The 23,059-nt window shown below is 35.7% G+C and overlaps 1 protein-coding gene across 2 annotated transcripts in view; it reads left to right on the top strand.

Moving 5' to 3' along the window:
• The window catches only part of SIPA1L2 (signal induced proliferation associated 1 like 2), an 85,744-nt gene extending 63,023 nt beyond the window's left edge, over nucleotides 1-22,721 (top strand). The window contains exons 15-21 of one of the 2 annotated variants that reach the window (XM_075707418.1): nucleotides 2,070-2,223; nucleotides 5,092-5,311; nucleotides 12,281-12,412; nucleotides 18,848-18,901; nucleotides 19,850-19,973; nucleotides 21,594-21,675; nucleotides 22,575-22,721. In XM_075707418.1, the coding sequence (XP_075563533.1) occupies nucleotides 2,070-2,223; nucleotides 5,092-5,311; nucleotides 12,281-12,412; nucleotides 18,848-18,901; nucleotides 19,850-19,973; nucleotides 21,594-21,675; nucleotides 22,575-22,721 (913 nt within the window). The remainder of the gene's footprint in view (nucleotides 1-2,069; nucleotides 2,224-5,091; nucleotides 5,312-12,280; nucleotides 12,413-18,847; nucleotides 18,902-19,849; nucleotides 19,974-21,593; nucleotides 21,676-22,574) is intronic. The other variant, XM_075707419.1, reaches the window with a different exon arrangement.
• Nucleotides 22,722-23,059: the final 338 nt, after the last annotated feature.

Raw genomic sequence — 23,059 nt, 5'->3', positions numbered from 1 at the left:
TAGCAGATAATTTTAAAAAAATAGTGCCACTTGGGGGTATTTTAGTGGTTCTTTGGTATCTTTTTCTGACTTTGTTTTTAATGAACAGGTACGAACTGGTGGTTAGGACCCCACAAGAAAAAGATTAAGTGTGGATTTATCTGACCATCTTCACAAGACTTCAAAATGTGCAGGCTTCAATAAAACTGCATATTTTTCCAGCAAGTGACATTTAGATGAAAATACCTATATGTACAGCTTAACACAGGAATAGCTCATGAGAAATGTGGTGGTCTTAGGTGGAAGAAAAAGGCTTACATTCAAAGGAAAAGATACAGTATCTCAAATACAGATAGAGATGATACTTTCCCACTGCTGCAGCAGTAACAAGTAATGTTTGAATCTGCTGTTTTAAAACTAACCTTTAAATTCCTGTTATCTTCAAAATCATCTTCTCAGATAACCTCCTTGCTTTCTTTTTGTGCATTAGCTATTCAGTTCTACCTCTCAGTAAATCATAGTCAGCCCTATATATCTTGATAAATTGACAAGATGACATGCAGTACCTGGTTTTCAAATGTTTAATATGGGATTACTCTTTGTTTAATGGGAATGGGTTACTTGCATCTAATATCTCATATTGCATATATGTGCATATTTATGGCACGATTAATATTTTAAAATATAAGCTAGAATATATGCGCTGTGAAATATGAGCATGAAGTTAAGCTTTTAAATTCCTAATTTTCAAAAGTAGATGATGTTACTACCTTCCTATCCTGGTTATTTGTGTTTCTTTGTGTTATTGAACTGGTGATTTCAGATTTTTCTCCCCCAATGTTTTAATTGCTTAAATTGTTCAGTTGCAGTAGTATTTGCACTTAAAAAGTGGTTACTTCATAGATTCCCACAAGTTTTTACATTTTGAAGTTGATGAACTCCTGAAGCAATTTCTCTTTATTTTGAATGGAACCCTAAAACCAAAATTGCATAATGAATCATGGTATTTAGACTGAAACCACAGCAATTTAGAAAAGTATGTTCAAGAGCTAGTTCTATTTAAGAAATATTAATTGAATATGGCAGCACTTCATATATCAGAAAATATTTTCAGATTTTTCCATGGTGTACAGCATTGCTTCACCTCTTTCTTTCTAGGAAAGCTTTCTATACATCACAGAGAGGAAATATCTCTCTAAGGATAATTATGTTGAAATAAAATAACATCTCTACTTAGCAATGATGATGAAAATCAGGTCAATTGCTGAATGTTATGCCACTATAGGATGTAATTCACTGAGAATTACACTTTACCGTAGCAAAGCTTGTTTCCTCTCTGCTGAAGACAGAGTCACTGATTATACTGCACTTGGCAGTAAGTAATGGCTTCAAATGTACGTTCTGTGTGATTGGGAATCTCTAGTTCCTCCAATTGCATTTCCAGAATAAAAATTCTGTTAAAATTCTCTCTCTCTCTCACTGAAAGATAATAATTCAGTTTGACAGTCTTTTGTTGACTGTAAATACATTTTTATATACTGATAATTGACAGCTGTTTTATTTGTCTAATGATCTTTATGAAATTCATGATAGTAAAACACGCTTGGCACGTGGAACAATCGATTACCAGTACCCTTCAAACATTGCCATTGATGACCACAGTAATTGTGCCAGATTGTGAAGCTGGATACAATATCACACTATAAAATATTTATTTTCTTATTTGCTAAGGAAGTAAAAGTTAAAATATTTCATGATGAACTATTGGAAATGTTGATATAAATACAGCTTTAAAACAGGGAAGTGTGGTGTGTAAAAAGAGAGAGGCAAGCTAGGAGAAACAAGCATTATGGTTTTTAAATTGTTCTTTAGAATTCCTAAAACTGATTTTTCAGTGGTTTAAGAATTTAATTTTGGACCCACAAACAGTTTCATAAATATAAAATCATTGAAAATATGTTCTAAATAAAAGTATGCTGTGGTAGGAGATAATTCTAAAAATTTTTATTTTGTGACAGAAAATAAATGCAGTCTTTCAAATCCAAGAGCGCTATTGCTTCTCTTGCTAAAAACACCATTTGTCTCAACAGAGTGTATGACGATATTGATGCTGTGTCTGCATCAAGTCCACTCCAAACTTCTGTGAGGAATGCCATTGTTGAAAGCCAGCAGGTCTTGTCCAAAGAAGATTTTCTGAAGTTGATGCTGCCAGACAGCCTCTGTATGGAGGAGGGGAGAAGAAAGGTTAGCTACTTTCTTCAGCTCTGTGTATCTCAGAGACAGTTACCTTAGAAATGAATTTCTGGTATTCCCAAAATTGCTATAGAGAAGTCAATATCGTTTTGTACAAGCTAAGTATATTCCATGGGAATCCTGTAAATACTGACCATAAGTCCCAAAATATCATTTCCCACAGTATGAAAATGATATCTAATTTGATGATTATGTATGAAACTCAGTATTTGTTTAAGTATGTCTTTGCTTAACTTGAGCAGAGACAGGTGCAGGTTGAGCAACTTAATTAAAATTTCAAACATAAAAAGTAACATTTTCAAGGTTGGATGCCTAAATTTATACACCTCATATGATATCAAGGCACATGAATAAAAGTAGCCCACTTTCCCCTGCCCTGTGATACTCGGCACCAACATTCTGGTTGAAGTCTGAATCACAATTTCGTGTAGGTATTAGTGGCAACTGCTGAAAAGGCATAATTGTCAGTGCTAGTGGAGAGCATACATCTAATCTTTATAGTATGAAGACATTTGGTAATATTTAAAAGTTCACAAAAAGCAGATAGAGAACTTAAAATTTACTACTCCCCAAAGTATACATGATTCTGAATTCTGTGCTTAATGTGGAATAAAGCACAAAGCAATTACTTGAGATAATTGTAACACTTTGATATTAACTCAATGCTCTCTTAACCCACTGTGTTTATACAATGTGCTAAATAGCGTAATCATCATGTCTGAACAAAAGTAACACGTGGGAATCCTCTAAGTGCAGAGTTGAATTTAAAATTCAGATCATACATATTTTTTAATGTGCAGTACATTAAGTATGCATTGTATGTGTTTGAATTCTCATGAATAATGTCCTAGAGGTTTTTATGACTTATGATTGATACAATAATTGGTTTTCTGTGATGATTTCAAGAGCTGCCAATGTTTCTGGCTACCTAAATGAGAAACAACAAGGAATGAGGAGGTGTGGCCATCCTGAGATAAATTACTGCTGTCCCCTTCCCCTCCCAAGACACCCAAACAAAAGCTCGCTAAGTGAGAGAGACTGTAGACCCAGACTCGCAGGGGACCCCCAGCCGTAGGAATTGGCAGTATCCAGTCTTTGTGATTATGCCTTCGTAGAGGGTAGTAATCTTGGTATAGGTGAGTCCAGTTGTCTTTGTGTGTCTTTCAGTTTCAGCAAAGCCAGAAAGCAGTTTTCTGAATATGTAAGATTCTACAGAATCAAATCACATTTTTGGTTTGGCTTGGGCTTACCTTCTTTGTAGATCAGGGACTAATGAGCCCTCCAGGTAATGTTTAATTTTTGACGCACCCTGAAAGGGAAGTCTGTAAAGCTCCCACAGTTAACATTTAACATGTTTGGATAGCTAATGAACAACCTTTATAGATAGAAGATGCAGTATAAGGTTGAGGAGACTTGAGTAACAGCCAAGAATTGCAGCAGGATGCTTGCTAGGAATCTTGAGTGCAGGAAAGAGGATCAGACACCCTTCAATTCAGAGGGTGGAGCCTTTAAACCTTTGCCCAATGTGGTCCCTAACTATGCTCAGGGTCTTTTGATATTCCTTAACCACTGCTTATAGAAGGATACCACGTATCCATTCATTTAAGGATACTGTGCATGTCCTTTATCCATTCATTTAGGGAAGCTACTTAGGTCTCTTGTTGGAATCATTTCATGTATGTGTTAAAATAAAATTTTGGATGATGTTTATTCCCATGGCCCATATCTGTTTCAGGCAAATCTCTAGAACCAATGTAGTATTTTGATGCTTTCCTAGATAAGAATCTGAATATCTCCCTCAATTTTCTCTGGGACACAGTTAAACATACTAACAACTGAGCATGTTCTGTATTGTCATCAAGATAGATGCTTTCCAGAACGTGAGCTATGAAGTGTATTTAAGTATTTTGTAAAGACTGTGTCTTGTGGCATATTGAGTGTTTCTGTGTTTTCTTTTTAGAAGTATTCATCCATGAGCAAGTTTTGTCAGAAATATAACGATGTAGATATCTTTCATTCTACGCTATATTCACTGTTTTAAAAAGCTACTGCTCTTAAGCATACATTCTGCATAGGGAGTGTGCAACTCATAATTAATTACAAAGAAAACAGGACAGGACATTAAATTGTTATATGCAGGACAAATCAGTTAAAATAATTAAGGCAATAACTGACATTTGTAGATGTGAAGAATAACTGGATTTGCAGTGCTGAACAATGACTTATGAAGTGGAATGGCCTGGTTTTACAATGCAGTAACATCTTGTTTTACTGTAGATATTTGGGTTGTGGTTTAAGTAACTTTTTGAAATGCATAAACAGTTTTCACTGAACTCTATTATCCTCTTTTGTAAGCCTATTTTGTGATATCTGAAGAGATGCGGTGTCTCAAGTCACTTTTATCATCCAATGAATTATATTGCACCATATATCAGTTCAGAATGTTTAACATTAAAGCACAGTCATTTCCAATTAAAATCAAGCAGTTCTATGTATAGTCTTGAATAAAAGTTGCCAGAGTTGGTAACCTTATATATATTTCTGGAAAATATTGCTGTCGTACGGCTACGGAGGTTTCATTTAACATTTCAGAATTAATGAAACTATACAGTATCTGATAAATTCATGGTGCTATGTTCCAAAATATCAAGAGAAAGTATGAAAATCCAGTTCAGTAACTCTTTTGAGGCCCCAGTACATCTGATATAGTGGAACAACTCTCTGATCTTCTGTATTAGCTCGAGAATTCCAGAGTGCCTGCCCAGAAAAATACTCCCAATCACTGATGATGGGATATGATCGTGTGAATTATTTTAACCAGTAATACATGTTCTTATATCTTCCCATTTTGATGTTTAGTTTTCATTTTATGGAAACCTTTCTCCACGGAGGACACTTTACCGCACCCTATCTGATGAGAGTATATGTAGCAATCGAAGAGGATCTTCATATGCTAGCTCTCGAAGTTCAATGCTAGATCAGGCCTTGCCAAATGATATCTTATTCAGCACTACTCCACCATATCACAGCACGTTGCCTCCGAGAATGAGCCTGACTCCTGGAATGGGAAATCTGAGAAGTAAGTGATTGTTGCTGTCGTTGCTGAGTTTGGAATACTTGTAATAAACTCAAACAAATCACCAAATACTAAGTTAGATTTTACTTTTAAGGTAAAATTATGAAACGTCAAATCAGTGTTCTAGACATCCTAGTAAAAGCATATTTGGTCAGCAGTACATGCTTATGCTTGCCTTAGCGTTCAATTCATATTTACTATGTTTGGAGATAACATTCACTTTACTTTCCAGAAAATTTTCAAAAGACCAGTGATGGGCAACAAATGTTTGAAGATATTTCTTGTTATCATTTTATTTTGCAGTGATGACATAACTAAGCCAAGCTGGCCTGTGTTATTTTAATATTTGTTCATTTTTTGTGTGCATTCAAATTACTGAAATATTCATGAATATATTCAAAATAATAACTAAACAGGGCAGTTTCTATTTAGATGATCCTTTTGGTAGCATCTTAAAAGGAAATGTGCAGTAGTTGTTGTCATCATCTCCAATTTCAAAGCTGAATTTGCTGATACTTTTTTTAACATGTTAGTAAAAATTTGCAAATAGCATTTCATTTTTAATGCAGAAGATTAGTCTGGGGTGCTAAGTTAAAACGATTTTATGAAGGGGTCTCTGTTTATGAGGTCTTCATAAGCAAGATCTTTATTAGATGCTTATCTTGCCATAATTACAATATGGAGTGATGAACTATAAAGTTTGTAGTAATTTTGTGGAAAAAATTGAATGAAAATTATGAAAATTAAAAAAAAAAAAGAAATTTTGAAAATATATATGCTTGTATACCACAGCCCAAACCTACACAGCCAGATACATATATTTAGGCTACATATCCATATTTATATATTTAATAAGTTAATTGTTTTTTAAAAATGCTAAATATCTTCACTTTTTTATTATTTTAGGCTGACCTATAGGGGGACACCCAATCTAGAAAAAAAACAAAGGCACTTTTAGTCACTACTTTAATATTGCATCACAGCTGACCCCAATTTAAAAAAAATAGTAGAGCAATTGTGGACTCTGAAGTCCATAGTTAAGCTATGGGTGGATTTCTTGAAAGCATTAAGGACTTTTGTAGGCACATGTCCAGAGAGAATGGAGACAGATGACGTAAAAGAAATAGTAATAAAAAGGGCTCCATTCATCATGTCCTTCAGGAACTAGCAGTCACTTGCTAACTTTCAGAAGAAAGCCTTATATGCAATACACTTTTCTAGTTATAGTGGCCTCAGCTGTGAGGCTGAGTTTCAGTCACTAACCACTGGTTAATTTTAAACTGGTATCACAAACAAGTGCTAAATTCCTGCTTCAGATGGGAATGCATGCTTGGTGTACCTTTTGCCATTCTAAAAATATTCTATCAGAGTGAAACTCTTTACTATGAATTTAATATGAAAAGATCCTTTGCTTTTACTGATAGAGAACCAAGACCCATTTTGCTTCATTTGAGACTAATTCAGTAGATTTTATAGTCTATGAAGGAGCTATGTATATAATCAGGCATCCTGATTGTATTTTTTTCTTTTACCATGTTAGGCCTGTGTTTTTAGAGCCATTTCTTGTAAAGGTAAATGTGCAATGGGATCAAACCTTCAGCGTGCTTTTTTTCTGGAGATTGACACAAGGCAATTAATGGTGTATACTCAAGCTGTGTACTGCTCCTCCAGCAGTGAAATTCTAGTGTTTTGTGTATTAGTTCTGTCTTAAACACCTTATTTTCCATTATTGCTGCTTCTTAGATACAGTTATTTATACACGTAGCTGGGAAAAAACATGAAACTAGTATCCTGTCAGTCAAAATGAAGCTGATTGTTGATATCCAAGGTAGTCCATGCTATTTTCATATACAAACTCTATTTTCTGCTTCTGGGTTTGTGTTATAAAAGTGCCTTTCAATGCCAGCAATATAGAATTTTTTTATGATGGCTGTTTCAAGGAAGATTTAATTGGTTATCTGTAATTACACTCTGAAAACAAACACATCATGACTTGCCAACATTTGTTTTCAAAGTAAGGTTAGTCAGTATCTCCATATAAGAAACTAACTTTGTCTTTTGTTAGGAAGGGTTTTGTAATCAGTGCATAGCAGGTATTTACATTTCTATAGCAGTGGTGATGTGAGAGGTTTCTTTTTCATTTATAATTTTAGCTTGAGGTTGTAGTTTCAGATATCAGGATTCTTAGCTGTCATACTAATGTCTTTTGTAAAATACATATGTTTGTGATCTTAAAACATTTTAATTTTACTGATATTTAATGTTTACAGAAATTAGTGGAAATAGTGTGGGTTTGGCTGGTATTCATTTTAGAAAGATGCATTCTTGCATGTTATTACCCAGCAAGTGGTACATGAAATCCTGTGGCAGCACCAAGTCTTGTGAGATCCCTCTAGCAAGGGAAAGTGTGATTAATAGGTAAGCAAGGCAGCACCAAACCCAAAGCATAATAGGCAACCTGAAGGGTTTCAGTTTACTGGGAAATCAGAATTATCAGACAGAACGACCATGCAAATATGGAAAGAGAAACTTCAACTGTGTGCGATGTTGACTGTGGGAAGGAGATGAGAAAGTGAAGCTGTAGGATTTTTTTGTTGTTTTATCACTGGGGGAAGTGAAGTGAAAGAAGAGTTGCTTTCAGTAAAGCCTGAAACGCAAGCTCTGACAGTTGAGTGCTGTTGATTGCACACAGTACACAAATGTAGAAAGATTTATTTCATTGTATCTTATTTTTAACTTAAACCAGAAAGCAGAACTCATATAGCTGAGAACTCTGTTATTTTACCTCAGGGACATTAAAGATTCCCTAACTGAGACAGTGCTGTTCATGTTGCGTGATTCTAGCATGCCATACATGGTTGCAGGTAGAAATCTATCCCTGTCTTGCAAATTTATGGCAGCTGAACTAGCAGGGAAAGAACAAAAAAAATGAGAACCACTGGTACAGAACTAGTGTACTAACAAAAGTTGGAAATGCAGAAAGACACATGGAGGTGGTTTGACATTGCAGGCACCATGGTCCACTCCTGTTATGAAATACAAAAAGAAAGGGGAAAGAAAAAAGCCCTAAGTGATACACTGGCATGACATTCCTGTGCTGTGAGGAAAGGAGCAAGGTGCAGGAGAAGAGGGTCATAAGGAAGGGAATATTTTGCGATGATATAACAAATTCTGAAAGTTCTCAGATTATACATGCCATAAGGAAAAGGCTGCCAGAAGTGCAGCTGATATTTCTGCAATGATGTTATTAAACGAAAGTCTATCTTAAAACTGGCAATGTTATTAGATGAAAATCTATCTTAAAACTGGCTTACTACCAGTGTTAGCTTCAATCCAAAACTACCCTCATTGATAAGAAGCGGTATTAAAATGGAAGAGCATCACTGTGTATTGATGATGTACAACATGAACAATTTGGAAATCAGTTTTTCAGTAACCAGATAAAGGCTGTTGATTAAATAATTCATACAACCAAAGGAGTATATATGTTATATATATATATATGTAACAGACTCTCACCCAGTGAATAATCCACCATACCAGAACATGAGACAATTTTCAGTAACAAAAGGGAAGGGAAGAGTAGTTACTGGAAGCACATGTCCACTATTCTAACAGTAATGTGAGCATATGTCCATGAGAAAGTCTACTAGCAGGCTGGCATCTTTGAAGGGAGACTTTGGGCAACCCTGGGTAACACTGAAGAAGGGAAGGGTTCGGCAGCCAGAAGCTGTTATTTAAGAGGACCATAAAGATATAATTGGTGATTGCAGGAAAGAACAGGACAATGGGATTTATGTCTGCATATGTCTTGATATGTTCCTTCAGCTGCAGCATCTTTTGAGATAATCTGCTTGTTAAATCTCATGTCTAGTGTGAGCACAGTAAGTGAGGAGTACTTAGCAGATATTTTTTCATGATCTACAGTCTCTACATGAAAGTAGCAGTTCCAGCTGAAGCAGGATACTTGTCTTGGAAGTAGAAAAGGTTGTCAGGTGAATCTTTCTTCTTTCTGTATAATTAGTTACTCTTTGAATACAGAGGTATGCGGATGACAGTCAATTTGAGGAGCTCTGTTGGAAACTGAACTGACCATATAATTTTGGTGAAAATAAGGACTCTTCAAAATGCTTTAGACTTTTATGTATCAATAATAAAATGAAGAAAATTCCTAAGTATAGGAAGAGAGCGATATAACTGAAAGGACCAGAAACCACAACATCAGTGATTTTGTGCCAAAAGGAGTACAGCAAATAAAATAATCTTTAAAACTGAAACATAATACTTACATAACACTTTCCTTGAAGGAAATAAGGGGTAAGTCTGTGTTGCTTCAAAACCAGTCTTGTGGGCTGTGAAGACAGCAGCCTATGAGATTATTTGTATCCTCCTGGACACGCAGAGGTGGGCAAGCTCAAACATAACTTGCCACCTTTGCACAAATGAAAAAGGAAGACAACAGGCAGCCTGCAGCTGCTAATGTGGCAGTCATATGGAGAAAAAGTGGAGGTAACAGCAATGTAAGAGGAGCAGGAGGAAAGTGCAATACAGAAGGCTAGAAATAATTCATCTCACCCAGAGCATTCCTGAAATACAAACAATATGCCCTGAAATTCAAAAGCACAAAGAGGTCTACATCATTAGAGTTCCTTTCTTTTTTCTTTTTTTTTTTTTTTTTTTTTCCTTTCCTGTCCCCTGCTCCCATTGCACAAGAACACATAATTTATATCTTGAAAATGAATTATTCTGTGGTGGCATACTCATGCCTGTTCAGTTATTCCGCTTATAATTTCAGCCATCAGCATGAGCACTTGCATTTTCAGAGCTATCAATATTCAAATCTCTACTCTGGCAGGCTTTCTGCAGTTGAGTTGCTCTGTCAGGTCTTATGTAGGACCGAATAGGATCCACCCTGAGGTGAACTGAGGTTCTTGCAAAGACAATGCATAATGAAGGGTGAACACTGGTGGATATATTTCTCCTACACTTTAATTTGGAAAGCCAGCAGAATCGCAGTGGGAACAGGCATCTTCCTGACAGGTTTCACAATCAGCCTCTGTAGGCTGATCACACAAAAGCAAGGGCTGTCCCTTAGGGCCTGCCTGCTGGTCTAGAACCAAAAAGCTGGCTTGCCAGCCTTTCAAATAGGGCATTCTGTCTATTTTCCACAACAGGGGTGTATAAAACATTTGTACTTGCATAAATAAGGTTCTTAGCATTCCTAGGTCATATACAACAGTTCAGAGACTGCTCTGATGTTGAGCTTCCAATGTATTTGCACCCCAAGGTAACCTTAGATAAGATTTTTATGTATGCTTTTAAGGAACTGAAAATAAAATCTAGTACAGATGTATGGGTAGAATATATTTGTATATTACATTTTCCATTTCATATAACATCCACTTTTGCATACTAAGAATGTGTGTTGAGGAAGATACTTCTACAGAGGTTTGTCAAGCCACTTCCAATTGTAATATAACAATACTGCATCTTTCATGTAAGTTGTAGAACAAGATCAATTCCACAGTAAACAGGATTTCTACCTCTTCTGCATTCTTTTTGCACTGTGGGACTCCTCTAATTTTTGACAGAGGATTGCAAACCTCCTTCACTTTCCTGTTCCTGGGTTTTTTTGTTTTTTAAAACAAGCTTTCTGCAAAGAATGTGATATGCTCTAATCATTGTTCCGTACAGTGGAATGCTCTGTAACTGATTACTGCTTTTGGATTTTTAGGCCAGAAATCTTTAATTCATATGGACTTGGGTATTCCTTTTCCTTGGTATCAGGACAATGATAACATGCCATTTTCTTGAACTATAATATATCTTTCACTTGTATGTGTGCGTTTTTTCCTTCATTGATTTTTGTGTTTGGTGTTTTCCTGGAAAAAATATTCCTCATAAATATTATAGTCTGGATCACTGAAATGACTAGATGGAAATTTCCTTCTGAAATACTTGAGGAAAAATTACTATTTTGACCTTTTTCTTTAATAGAAGTAGATACATCTGAAGGAAAATTTCTTTTTTCCTGACTATACTATGTAATAAAAGTACAATATTGTATCACTAGCTTTATGGTTAAGATGAAATGTGATTATAAAGAATGTATTGGTTTATGTTCAGTTTTAAGAACCTCTGTGTGCCTGTTCAGCAGGATTCATTTTAATGTGTTCACATTGATCAGAGTGAAGATTGCTATGGATAGATAAGGAAAATGTAAAACTATTTGAGATAATTATGAGAATTAGCATCTCCTCTACTGAGATCTGTGTTCGTGGTACCTTTCTAAAAGACTGCATAACTGAAAGCTGTGTTTGAACTAACTTTATAGTGTATACATTTCAATTAAGATACAGTCTGTCTAGAGCGTACAATGTGTTACAGCTCACTCTGGAGCTTAGAGATTGGCACACAAGTCTTATGTCCTCGGATATACAGCTACAAACGTTGAACTAATAGGGTAGTATTTTCAATGTGAAAATGAGTTTTGGATATAAGCTAGAATTTACAAATGCATTAAAAGAAAAGCAGGTGATATTTTTTAAATTGCTTCTGAAACTGAATCATTTAAATTTCAAAATAAAACTCTGCACGTAAATATATGTTGTTTCACAGCCTTCTTAAAAATATAACTTTGTGTATCTAGCAAGCTTTCTGCTCAGTGCTCAGGTTTAATATGGTATGCTTTAAGAATGGATGCTGCCTATTCATACAGCATTCACATGAAAACGTGAAGAACACATCATGTGGAAAGTGGCACAAAAACCCCTTTAAAAACCCTTCCCACCTTATTCTGCCGAAGTTTAAAAATTGTTCCACCCATACTGAGTATTGAACACGAAAAGACAGAAACAAAAGAAATTGATAAGCACTCTCTGCTTATACAGTTTTTACAGTTCATTATAATAGCTTCAAAATTAGTTGTACATCATTGTTATAGGAAGACTAATTATTGTGTTTATTGTTTAGATGAATTCTGGTTCTCAGATGGGTCCTTATCTGATAAAGCCAAATTCAATGATCCTGGCCTGATGCCCCTGCCAGACACTGCCACAGGGCTAGACTGGTCCCACCTGGTAGATGCTGCACGAGCGTTTGAAGGTAACAGGAAAATTTAAATAAAGATCAATGTTCAGTACATGAACTTTTTTTTTTTTTCCAAATATATATTGTATAGCCACATTTTGAATTACAAAAATCCAGTGTTTGCCTCTGTAGCCCTTTAGTTCTTTTGGCAGTTATCACTTCTCAGTGTGGAAGATTGTCACTGAAAATTTGGGGTATTCATGATACTTTCAGTATCTATCTTAGATACAATTCATTGACTTGGGGCCTAAGTTCCTTCTGTAATCAATTGGAAAAATCAGGTGCTTTGAAGGAGAGATTCAAAGCATTTAAGTTAGATGTTTAAAATGAAACTGAGAGTAACTCTTCCCTGAGTTTATTGTGTTGTGTTTATAAACTTGTACATGTAGTCCAAATGATGTTGCAGTCCCTCTCAGTTTTCATAATAAGCCCTTGAAAAACAGCAAAAATGTACGCTATATTTTCCAGTAACAGTACTTGAGGTGCAGGATATAGACCAGATTTGCATTATTAAATTATAAGACCAGGTTAACTAAGAAAAAAACTCATTTGCCTCTCTGAGAGCTAAACCTATACATAATGTATAAACACAGAAAGGTGGATGTTGGTTTGAGCATATATATTAATATATGCAGTTGAATATCTGTGTTTTGTTGTTTCTGAGGGTGTTTTGATTAGGTCACTGTGCAGTTCCTAAAATTTCCAACATTTCTTAACTGGTGTTACTCTCATTAGTGAATGTATAGCAAGTCAGAGGTGTCTGTGAATAAGGATGACATTACCACAGTCATCATTATATAAGATAGAGGTCTTAACTTTATGAGGAGAACTGGTGAGCTGTTCCTCTGGTTTTTAACTGAAAGCAGCCATAGGAATCAATTTTCTGGTACCTGATTCCTTCCCTAAGTATGAAGTGATTAAATTTCAATTTGATCAAAAGCTCTTCAGAACTACTTACTATACTAATTTAAATGGCATTGTTAAAAACCGAAACCAACAGTGATGATTAGCAATCTAAAGGACTGTATTGTTTCTTAACTTAACTATATGTGCATTCATTACTCTTCAGTACTACTCAAACACACCTGTTGTAGCTGGCAGGAAGTACTGTGACGCAGAGAATCTGACAACTGTTCCCATGCATTTCTATGTTTGATTGCTCAGGGAACATCCTGCTATTTGTTATTATTATTAAACAACTGAAAATAGATTTGGATCAGTAAATGACTAACTGTAACTTTGTACTTGAAGAATATTTCTAAATGCTAATAAAAACTGAGTTCAGCTGACTAAAAGGTCATTCTGTACCAGTTATGCTCCTGTATTTTTAGCTTTCTTTGAAAACTTTAATAGATTTTCATTATTTTTATTACTTAATGTTGTGATGAACATAATTTAACTTTGGTATGTGTTACATGAGTGTAATTACCATTTGAATTGGAGAGAGACGGAGGTAGAACAACATAGCTATCCACAGTGCCCTATCCTAGGGAGGAGGAGTATTCACTTGTTGGGGTTTAATTGCAAAAATCTTAGATATATCTGTAGATAATGCTGAAGAACTGATGGTTTGAGTCACAAGATAGAAACTTTTTATTGGGGTTTTCTTGAATTATTGTAAGAATTTGAGTAGTAAATAATAATCTAGTTTTGTGTGAAGGAATGTAATTCTTTTCTGTTTAGGACTCTGCATACATCTGTCTATATGCTAGATGATATAAAATGTTTTGACTAAATTCATAGTACTGCAATTTGAAATTTTTACAAGGAATGGAATTTTTAAGCCCTTGTTCAACTTTCTCTATCCTATGTTTTGCAATCTGAAAGTCATTAAAAAAAGAATAACTGGTAGGCATGTCATAAGAAAATCACTGGGAGGGAATGTGTTGGATATGAATTAGCAGATGCAGTTTCCTTATGTATTTTAATGTTGTTGACTTACAAGTTGCTTCATCTTACTATTTAAAAATAGCTTGGAACTACTGTTCTGCATTCTGTCAATGTGAAAAAGAGAGCAGATGATTCTAAAGTTTGTCCACCTCTGAATATACAACTGCTTTGACCTTTTTATTAAACTGGGTGGAAATGTCATCACATTTTATATAGGACTGTCTCAAAAAAACCCAAAACAAACACCCTCCCTCCCCCAAACCTTCAGTGATCACAAAATGGATAGGACTTGTTTAATACTGATTTAAGATATTAATGTTAGAGTTGTTCTCTAGTTTGACTTTCCAACCTGGTATTTGAAAGTTGTGTTCTGTTCTAGAACCTAGGTGCAAGACTGAATTTTAATTTTTTCCTTGTACAAGGTCTTTTCTTAATATCGGTTTGTTAGAATTGTCCATCTGATTCCAAGGTCAGGGTTTTTTCCCTGTGATCTCTCTAGATTGTATGTTGACAACTTACATATTTTGATCAGTTCAACATCCATAATGTGGGCCTCACAATCCTTCATCTGTCTGTCTTAAAATGCAATTGTATCTCAATTAACATTAAATATAGCCTTTTTAGGTGCTTATAATGTTGGCGTTAATTGGACTAAGAATTAAATATAGCAGCAAGATTTTTGCTACCATCATTGATACTCAGAGTTTACTCATGGGTGTAACAGGAACAGCGGTCTCATAGCTCCCCCCTCTCCCCCCAGATGAACAGCTGACTAGGTTGTTTATTACTTAGTATTAGCTTTTATTTAACTGAAGCCTTTGTCCTATGCAGAACAGCAGTTTTTAAACTGTGGCCCATGAGAGTGTAGTAAATCATTACTTTTTTTTTTTTTAATTGGAAGTATGATGCTAATGCTTTTCACTTTGTGAGGGCTTCATTTTCACTGCTTTTGCTTGGCAAGAACTTTTGTGGGAAGCTGAATATTTACTTCAAATTTTTCCTGAAAATCCTCTGTTATTCCTAAGACAGGTCTTCACCGTGCAATGGAGAGCGGTGCAGGCATTAACTCCACAGGCTCCAGAAGCTGCATCAGTAAGGGGTTTTGCTTGAGCTGTGTCTGTTAAGGGTCAGCATCCATAAGCTGGAGTACAGTGCAACATTATTTTAAGTCTTTGCACTGCCTTCCTTTGCAGGACACAGTTTTGACTCTGATGTTTATCCAGAGATCATCTTTAGCATGCATGCAGTAAGTAGCAAGGGATATCCTTCCATTTCTTTCATACATGGATAGGCTACTTCCAGTTCCCTTCTCTTATTTTGGTGGGAGTGGCAGAGAGACAGTAACCAGGAAGCAGTTGATGTGCTTAGAAGTACACTGTTGTAATATTTTTGTAGCCATCCCTGAAGCAAACAATAAAAAAATAGATAGAACTGGATGTGACTGTACAGCAAAAGAGGTAGGGTTTTAGGGAGGGCAGCCTGGGTGAAAAAGGAGAAGTTAAAGCAGCAAAAAGAAAGCAAGCATGTTGAACTGAGTAAAGATAAAGATATGGGGATTTATAGAATAAATTGGAAAGCTGAATTAGAAAAAGGAGAACACAGAAATCTCAGAAAAGAATAAGGGAAAAGGAGAGAATGTATTTTTTTAATTCTCTTTTTGTATCATCCTTCCAGTAGATCTCCAAGTTAGGGAAGAAGGACTGGCTTTCAACATGTGTATTATGGTGCTGATGGCTAATTTTGGATCTTTCTGATGTTTTGGGGAACAAAAGAAGAAGCGTTTCTAGATGTCCTGTTACTGTCACTACAGGAGAGAATTGACACAAACATAAATATTGACTATTAGTATGACCAGAACTTTGTACTATTTGTGCTACTTTAAACTGGGTTTATTGTGCTTTAAAAGAAGCTGTTTAGTGTTTGGTAAATCATAGTGTGGGAATTAACAGCCTAAGAAAGTCCCTCTGATGTCTTTGATTTAGTTCATTAAAATAGGTGGTTTGAACTTCTGATTTTTTTTTCCAGGTTATTTTTATGAATGTCTACTAGTGCCAATCAGAATGTAGTGTTTCTTAATGCCAGTTTATCTGTGCAGAAACATCTGTGCTCCTATAATTAATATTATTTTAATACTTTCATTTAAAATCTTTATAGCTTAATGCAAGTAATGCTGCACATAACATAATGAGAAAGAAGTGAAGCATTCAGCATGAGAGAGAATTATTTTAATCAAATTAGTATGTTAAGCTGCTAGAAAAAGAAAAAATGAAAATATTTAGTTAACATTTGGTTATTTCTAGTGCATGCATGTGTAAGTCTCTTTGCTTCAGTGCATATGTCAGTGTATGTCTGTGGGTAGACTTTGCCTTAATAAAGAGAGCACCTTCATGCACTATACTCATTTTAGCCTTTTCTGCTCTCCGGTACATCAAAATTGCCTGGAGTTTTTTCTGGCCTCTGTCAGTGGTCTGGAACAATGAAAATCCAGATTCAAATTCTTAGTGGATACAGCTATACAATTCTATTACTTTAAGGTGAGACATGAATTTTATCTTACCTTTGGTCTTGCTAAGTGGTTAGTATGCACATATCACTTGAATTGAATAGGAGGTGTCCCTGTAGTTTGGAGGAAGCAGGACTTATGTCTACACAGCATCATAGTCAGAAATACACTTGATTTTTCTTTTGGAAAATTAACTGTTGGTGAAGGTAGCTATGGTTTCATTTTCAGGAATATAGATTCAAGCCAATTCTGTTACAAACAAATAAAACAAAAATCAGTAGGAAGATTTTGCTCTTTGAAGCACAAGTTCAACCTTCACCACAATTCAGGTTTAAAAACAGTTCTGATTTAGACGGTGAATTGGTGAAACTATTGATAAGCCTGAATACTTATAGGGAGATCAGCGAGATTTGACACAGTTACTGAAAATAAAAATGTGTCTTTAAAAGTACTTGAAAAGTGTTCAAAGGCAAAATATTTTGCTAGTCCGGGATCTTGTTGATGTACTACTTATTACAGAGATTTATTGTGTTACTAACTTGTTCAGAGAATGATTTTGACACTAACCTGGCTTTTGAAAATTAAGGAACTACTCTTTGAAGAGCAACACAGGAATTTACGTAGCATGTTGTATGATTGGAGACTTCTGGTTATTAGTGGCCATGTAGTGACTTTATTCCTCACCTGATTAATGTGAGAATATGGTTTCATATTTTATAAAGATATGAATACTGGAAAATATGTATAAGTTATACTAATAAAATAGAAAAGGTTTAACGATTAATTTCCTAATCTAAGTGTTAGTATTATTTTTTAATTATGTGGAGTTGAAATTCATTAGGGATTACACAAGGAGGAAAAAGTTAATCCACACATTATACTTCATTGCAAGCACCCACGTTTTTATATTTTTGTTGTGTGTTGAAATAATATGAAAATATTTCAAAATATTGTGTTTAAAAATGGCATCACCTGATTTCATTAACAGCTGCATGTACCTGTTTTTGCACCTGCTTTTATCCATCAAGAAAAAGATGCTTTCAAATACTGCTGGAGAGATCAAACTGACAAAACATTTTCTCAGCTGACAAAATAAACCAGACAAGTGGCCATCCTCTTTAATTAAGCTTACTTGGCGGAGTGAGAAAAATGCAGATTTTTTTTTTTTTTTATATATATTACAGTAGAATTGCCTCTGAGACACAATGTCACATGTCACGTATTGTTGGCCATCATAAAAACAGCAACAGCATAACGTTTGTTGCTGGCTTTGGTTTTTTTCTATCAAGTGGTAATGAAAATGTGAACAGTATAAAGATGAAATCAATAATTAGATTGTTTACACAGTCTTGTTTCTGGCCTACATACTGTGTTTGAGCTGGGAAACTAGTTTTAGTTTCTGTACTAATTAAATCTATTCAACTTAGTAAGTTTCAAATCTGTAAATGATATCATTGATTATATGTTTAAAATTATATTCTTACCTTATTGTCAGCACATGAAAAAGTCATGTTCCTATTTGCTGAGATCCATCACTAGTCAGAAATAAGGATAAAAGCAGGGGAAATGGACTGTGGTCTTCAAAATTGGACAAAAAATGACATGCAACTTTTTTCATTATATTATAGAACGAATTGTCAGTCTTTGCTCTTCCTTAAAAATATTGATTTTAAAAATCCCTGTAAAGAGCTTTTTAGTGATTTCCTATTCTTGTTTGGTAGAACTTTTAAACCAAAATTTCCTTCCTAGTTAAAATGATCTGGCCTGTATTCACTGTTTGGGTGCTTAGAGTTTGGAGGGTTGTCTTTTTATATATCATGCCAAGTTGTCATGCTGTGTCGCAATACAGGGTATTACTATTAGAGACATGAGGCATGACACCTCATGCTTTACTGTAATGTTGGTGTTGTGTAAAAATGGCATTGCAAGGCTGAGAATGAGAGCCTGCATGAGTTGCACGGGGAGTATTCCACTGTGTGCGCTGTACGTGAGGGCCACAGCTGCTCCAGTGGAGATGGACTGTCTTGTTTATAGGAACATTCTAAATCTTATTCCAGGTTTTGACTCAGATGAAGAATTTGGGCCGTTCTGTCATCACACGCCGTTTCTAGGTGATGGTCTGGGATTGATGACTTTTGCCTTTTGTAAACTTTCTTTAATATTTCCTATGTTTGCACGTTTGCATGATAATGCAAGCTTTGGGCCTGTGGGGTGGTAGAGCAAGGGGAGAAAGGGCAAGGCAGGCATGTTGTCGCAAGAATTTCTACAAGCCTACAGCCATGGATTGTGTTTGACAGAAATAAGTTAAATCAATCTCCACAGAATATGGATTTTTTTTTTTTTTTTAAAGATGACAAATTAAATCCCAATGAATGCATCATTTACTCCTGTTCTGGGCAATGATGATCTGCATGGCATACTTCTATTATGTGGTGACTGATGTATTTTGGCAACCACACTGTATATCCATAGGTAATTACATCTGTGCTTGTTAGATTATGTTCTAGTGGAATCCAATGTAGATAATAGCGTGCCTTAGTAATATATATAACAAAAACTCACTTAATAAAAATAAGTGAATTTATTGTTTTTCAAGTATGCAGACTACCATTAGGTTCTGCAAACACTTGAGACAGTAAAAACAGTACAAAATGAACAGTGCAGATTTCTGAGGAATCTGATGGCTTTAAGTCCATGGAAAATGCAAAAACCTTTTCACTGAATTATTATTGTCATTGGTTGTGGCCCTGAATTCTCAAGTGGTTTTCTGCAGATTTCATCAAGACTAATTTACTGCTCATATCAGCATTAACTGGTCCAAGCAAATCTGTCTTACTCTGCTGATAGACAAAAAATTGCTTTGGGGTTGCCTTTGGATGCAGATGTGGGGAAGCCAACTAGTTGGAATACACTTTACATCTGCTGATTATCTTCAAAGCTGTGATGTAGAAACCTACATCCATTTCTCTAACTGAACCAGGGTAATGGCTGTAATATAGCCTTTTATTTTGTATATATGTCCAGCTTTAAATGTATTCCTTACATTACGTTTTTTACAGATCAGAGAGTAGCGTCTTTTTGCACCTTGAATGATATGCAGCAAGCTCAGGGCTTGGAAGGAACACAAGAGTTACCTTTGGATGAGAGTCCCACAGATGGAAAAGATTTCCTTGAGGCTACTGGGTATGTCAGAATTAAAACATATTTCTTAAAAAAAAATTTAAGAAAATATTTTCTCTTAATGTTGCATGTCAAATTGCCTGTATGCATGTTTCACTGCTATTTGATGGCGGACCTGTTACCTTGACTGACCGTATCTTTAATTTTGAAAAATGTTGTTCCTTGGAATCAACCTCTGAGCAGTTCTATCTAGAAAATTTGTAGTATAGTCAGATAAAGCTCTCTCACTAGAATAGGCCTCTAATGCAGAGTACGGTTAGATGCAGAGTTTCAGCTAATCGCATTTTTCACTGTATTCCTCCCATACGGTAATTGTATTACACTTATTTCTATTTTCATTTGAATAGAACCGATAACAGGAGCTCAACTCTGTAGTATGCAATAACCTTCTCTGCAGCAAATGTCTCAGACCTTGGAACAGGTGTTCCTACCTACCTTTTGCAACTATTTGCTACTCGAAAATCCATAACTTTTCATTTATACAGAGGTAAATTAATCAAGAGAACCTGTAACTGAGGACTGCAGGAAACTTTTATGCCAAACTGCCCAATTCTTCAAATTCGTCCCAGTGCTTTGGGGGAGATGATTATCTTTTTATTTGTTTGTTTTTTCCCCCGCCTTCCCTGCTATGAGGAGTATACTTGTTAAAAACACAGATTCAGCAGTATAATCTGTCCACTACTATGCTTTAAAAGAAAAACACATCTTTGATTAGTTTTGCTCTTCAGCTGCAGGAATGGAAGAACAGGAAATGGAGGGAAAAGTCTTCTTGCTTGTTAGACTATCAAATTTTAATTTGAACCTATTTTACACAAATTAACTTGCTTACATGATAAAGCACATTTATTGTAATGACTTCTAAGTCCACATCTTTCCCCAGCCTAGTGATCAGTGAGGATTGCAAAAGACTGTTAAAGATGTTCCACTTTTAGCACTGGCAAATCTGTCAGATTTGTGCACTTGCATGAAGCAGCTGATTCAGCTTTGTATGTAAAGCTTCTCTCTTCAGCTTCTCTCTCCTAGACAAAATGTTTCACATGATGGCTAATTTCATCTATAACGTATATGAAACTGTCTCCCACAGTGCTCGTTGTCATACAGGAAACAGAAGCTATTCCCAGTATGTTCCTTCAGTCATGCACTTGATTAACCTGTGGCAATATTTCATATGTTTTGACCTTTAAACAAAATATTTGTCTCCATAAAGCCATAGGTTTATCCTTTACTGGAAGTGACACAACTGCAGACCAGACAAAAGAACTCTTAACAGCTCTTTTGGTTTACAATAATTGCTGCTGCAGTTTGCTTCAGATAGTACAGTCCTTATCAGAAAGCAGCTTGTTAACAAACCATTTAGCAGCCAAGTTTGACTTGCACTGTGAGGGTATGTGCAAATAATTCCTAAAACATTCCTTAAAATCATTGTAATTTCTGCCTGATTTGCATGAGAGGCAGTGTCATATTTCAGATATTGCAGCAATGGGTTTATGTTCCAGTAGGTCTTTTGCTGATGCTGGTTTTGTCTGTGTTTTCCTAACTATGCCTAAAAGTGTTACTCTGCAAAAGCTGGGGGAGAAAATGTTTTTAACTAACACAGACTGAAGGTAGTGCTTTGCTTTACAGGGAACATGCTCCGAGTACTCTGACTGGAAAAGTAAACCAGCTAGAAGTCATCCTGCGGCAACTACAGACTGACCTGAGAAAGGTAAGAGATATTATTACTCTCCAGTTTTAATAGTTATATTTTTATGTAGAGTTCATCAAGGGCTTGAAAAAAGTACATCAGTTAAACTAGACAGTGTAATTCATGAATGGTAGAGCCCAGTGGTTGATCAGAACGCTGAGGTGCAGAAGGTCCTGTGGGAGTGGTTATGTGAACAAGCTGCCCCAAGGCTAACTGGTCTTTACTCCAGAATAACTGTCCTACGTGTAGTCATAACCCAGAGGAATGAGGCACTTTATCTCCATTTATGGTACCTTGGATTTAACAACGGATAGGGATATGGACATGGGCACTATTGCTAAGTAGTTAACACTCCGGATTTGTCATCCTTGTTGCCTTGTGGTTTCTTGGTCATGTAACAATGATTTGCTTTGTGTCTCATTTGCTGTCTAATTTCTGAGCTGGAGACAATGCCAGGACTGGTAGAAATGAGACTGCTTTTGGTAAGAAAATAATCGTGTAAGGGAAAATTTTGAAATTAGGTATTTTTCTTCCTTAACGTATGCTTGAAATGAATTCCTTATGACATGGGCTCTCACATACGATTTGTAATAGCTAAAAGCTTCTTACCCTTTCAGTGCTTGAATTTTTTTGTCAAATGGAGTAAACTCCTACCATTTTTTGTATGAAAGCAGCATCTAGTTTTCTTTTTGGCTTGCAGTATTATCTCAGAATGAATGAGGAAGTTGGAGCATATTTGGGGAATTAACTTGGGGGGAACTAGCTTTGGGGAATTAACTAACAACAGTTAGTAGTTGTCAGAATTGATTAAGGAGCGCAACAAAATATAGCTGTATGACTTGCACAGAAATATTAACAACAAAAATAAATGCTGTCGTCATGACTACTCACTTTACTCAACTTGTATCTTTGTTAACCAGGAAAAACAGGACAAGGCAGTTCTCCAAGCAGAGGTACAGCATCTGAGACAAGATAACATGAGACTTCAGGAGGAGTCTCAAACAGCAGCTGCTCAACTGAGGAAATTTACGGAATGGTTTTTCAATACGATAGACAAAAAATCCTAATGGCTGGGCCCCTGGAAAATAATACTTACTTGAACAATGTAACAGCTGTATTTTTTGAATTAGCGGGGTAATAATTTCACTGTGTTCACAATCCATTTTAGGTGTTTCTGCTACATTCTCTATCCAGCTTTATTCATTTGGAAAGGAGAGAACACTGTAGTAATCCGTCTTTAAATTCATATGAAGAAAGCAGAGAATAGCAGATATTTGTTTGTGTGCAGATGAATGTAAAAAATCCTTAGTGTCATTTTAGACATTTTTAGAAGATGCTCTGGCTGGGGCTTGCCTGAAGAGGAATATTTGGGGTTTTAGTTCCTGCATTTCAGGTGCGCTGGTGA

The sequence above is a fragment of the Pelecanus crispus genome, chromosome 3 (genome assembly GCF_030463565.1).
Source record: "Pelecanus crispus isolate bPelCri1 chromosome 3, bPelCri1.pri, whole genome shotgun sequence".
Classification (NCBI taxonomy): Eukaryota; Metazoa; Chordata; class Aves; order Pelecaniformes; family Pelecanidae; genus Pelecanus; species Pelecanus crispus.
Note: the sequence above shows the minus strand (reverse complement) of the source record. Positions and strands in the feature narration are given on the sequence as shown.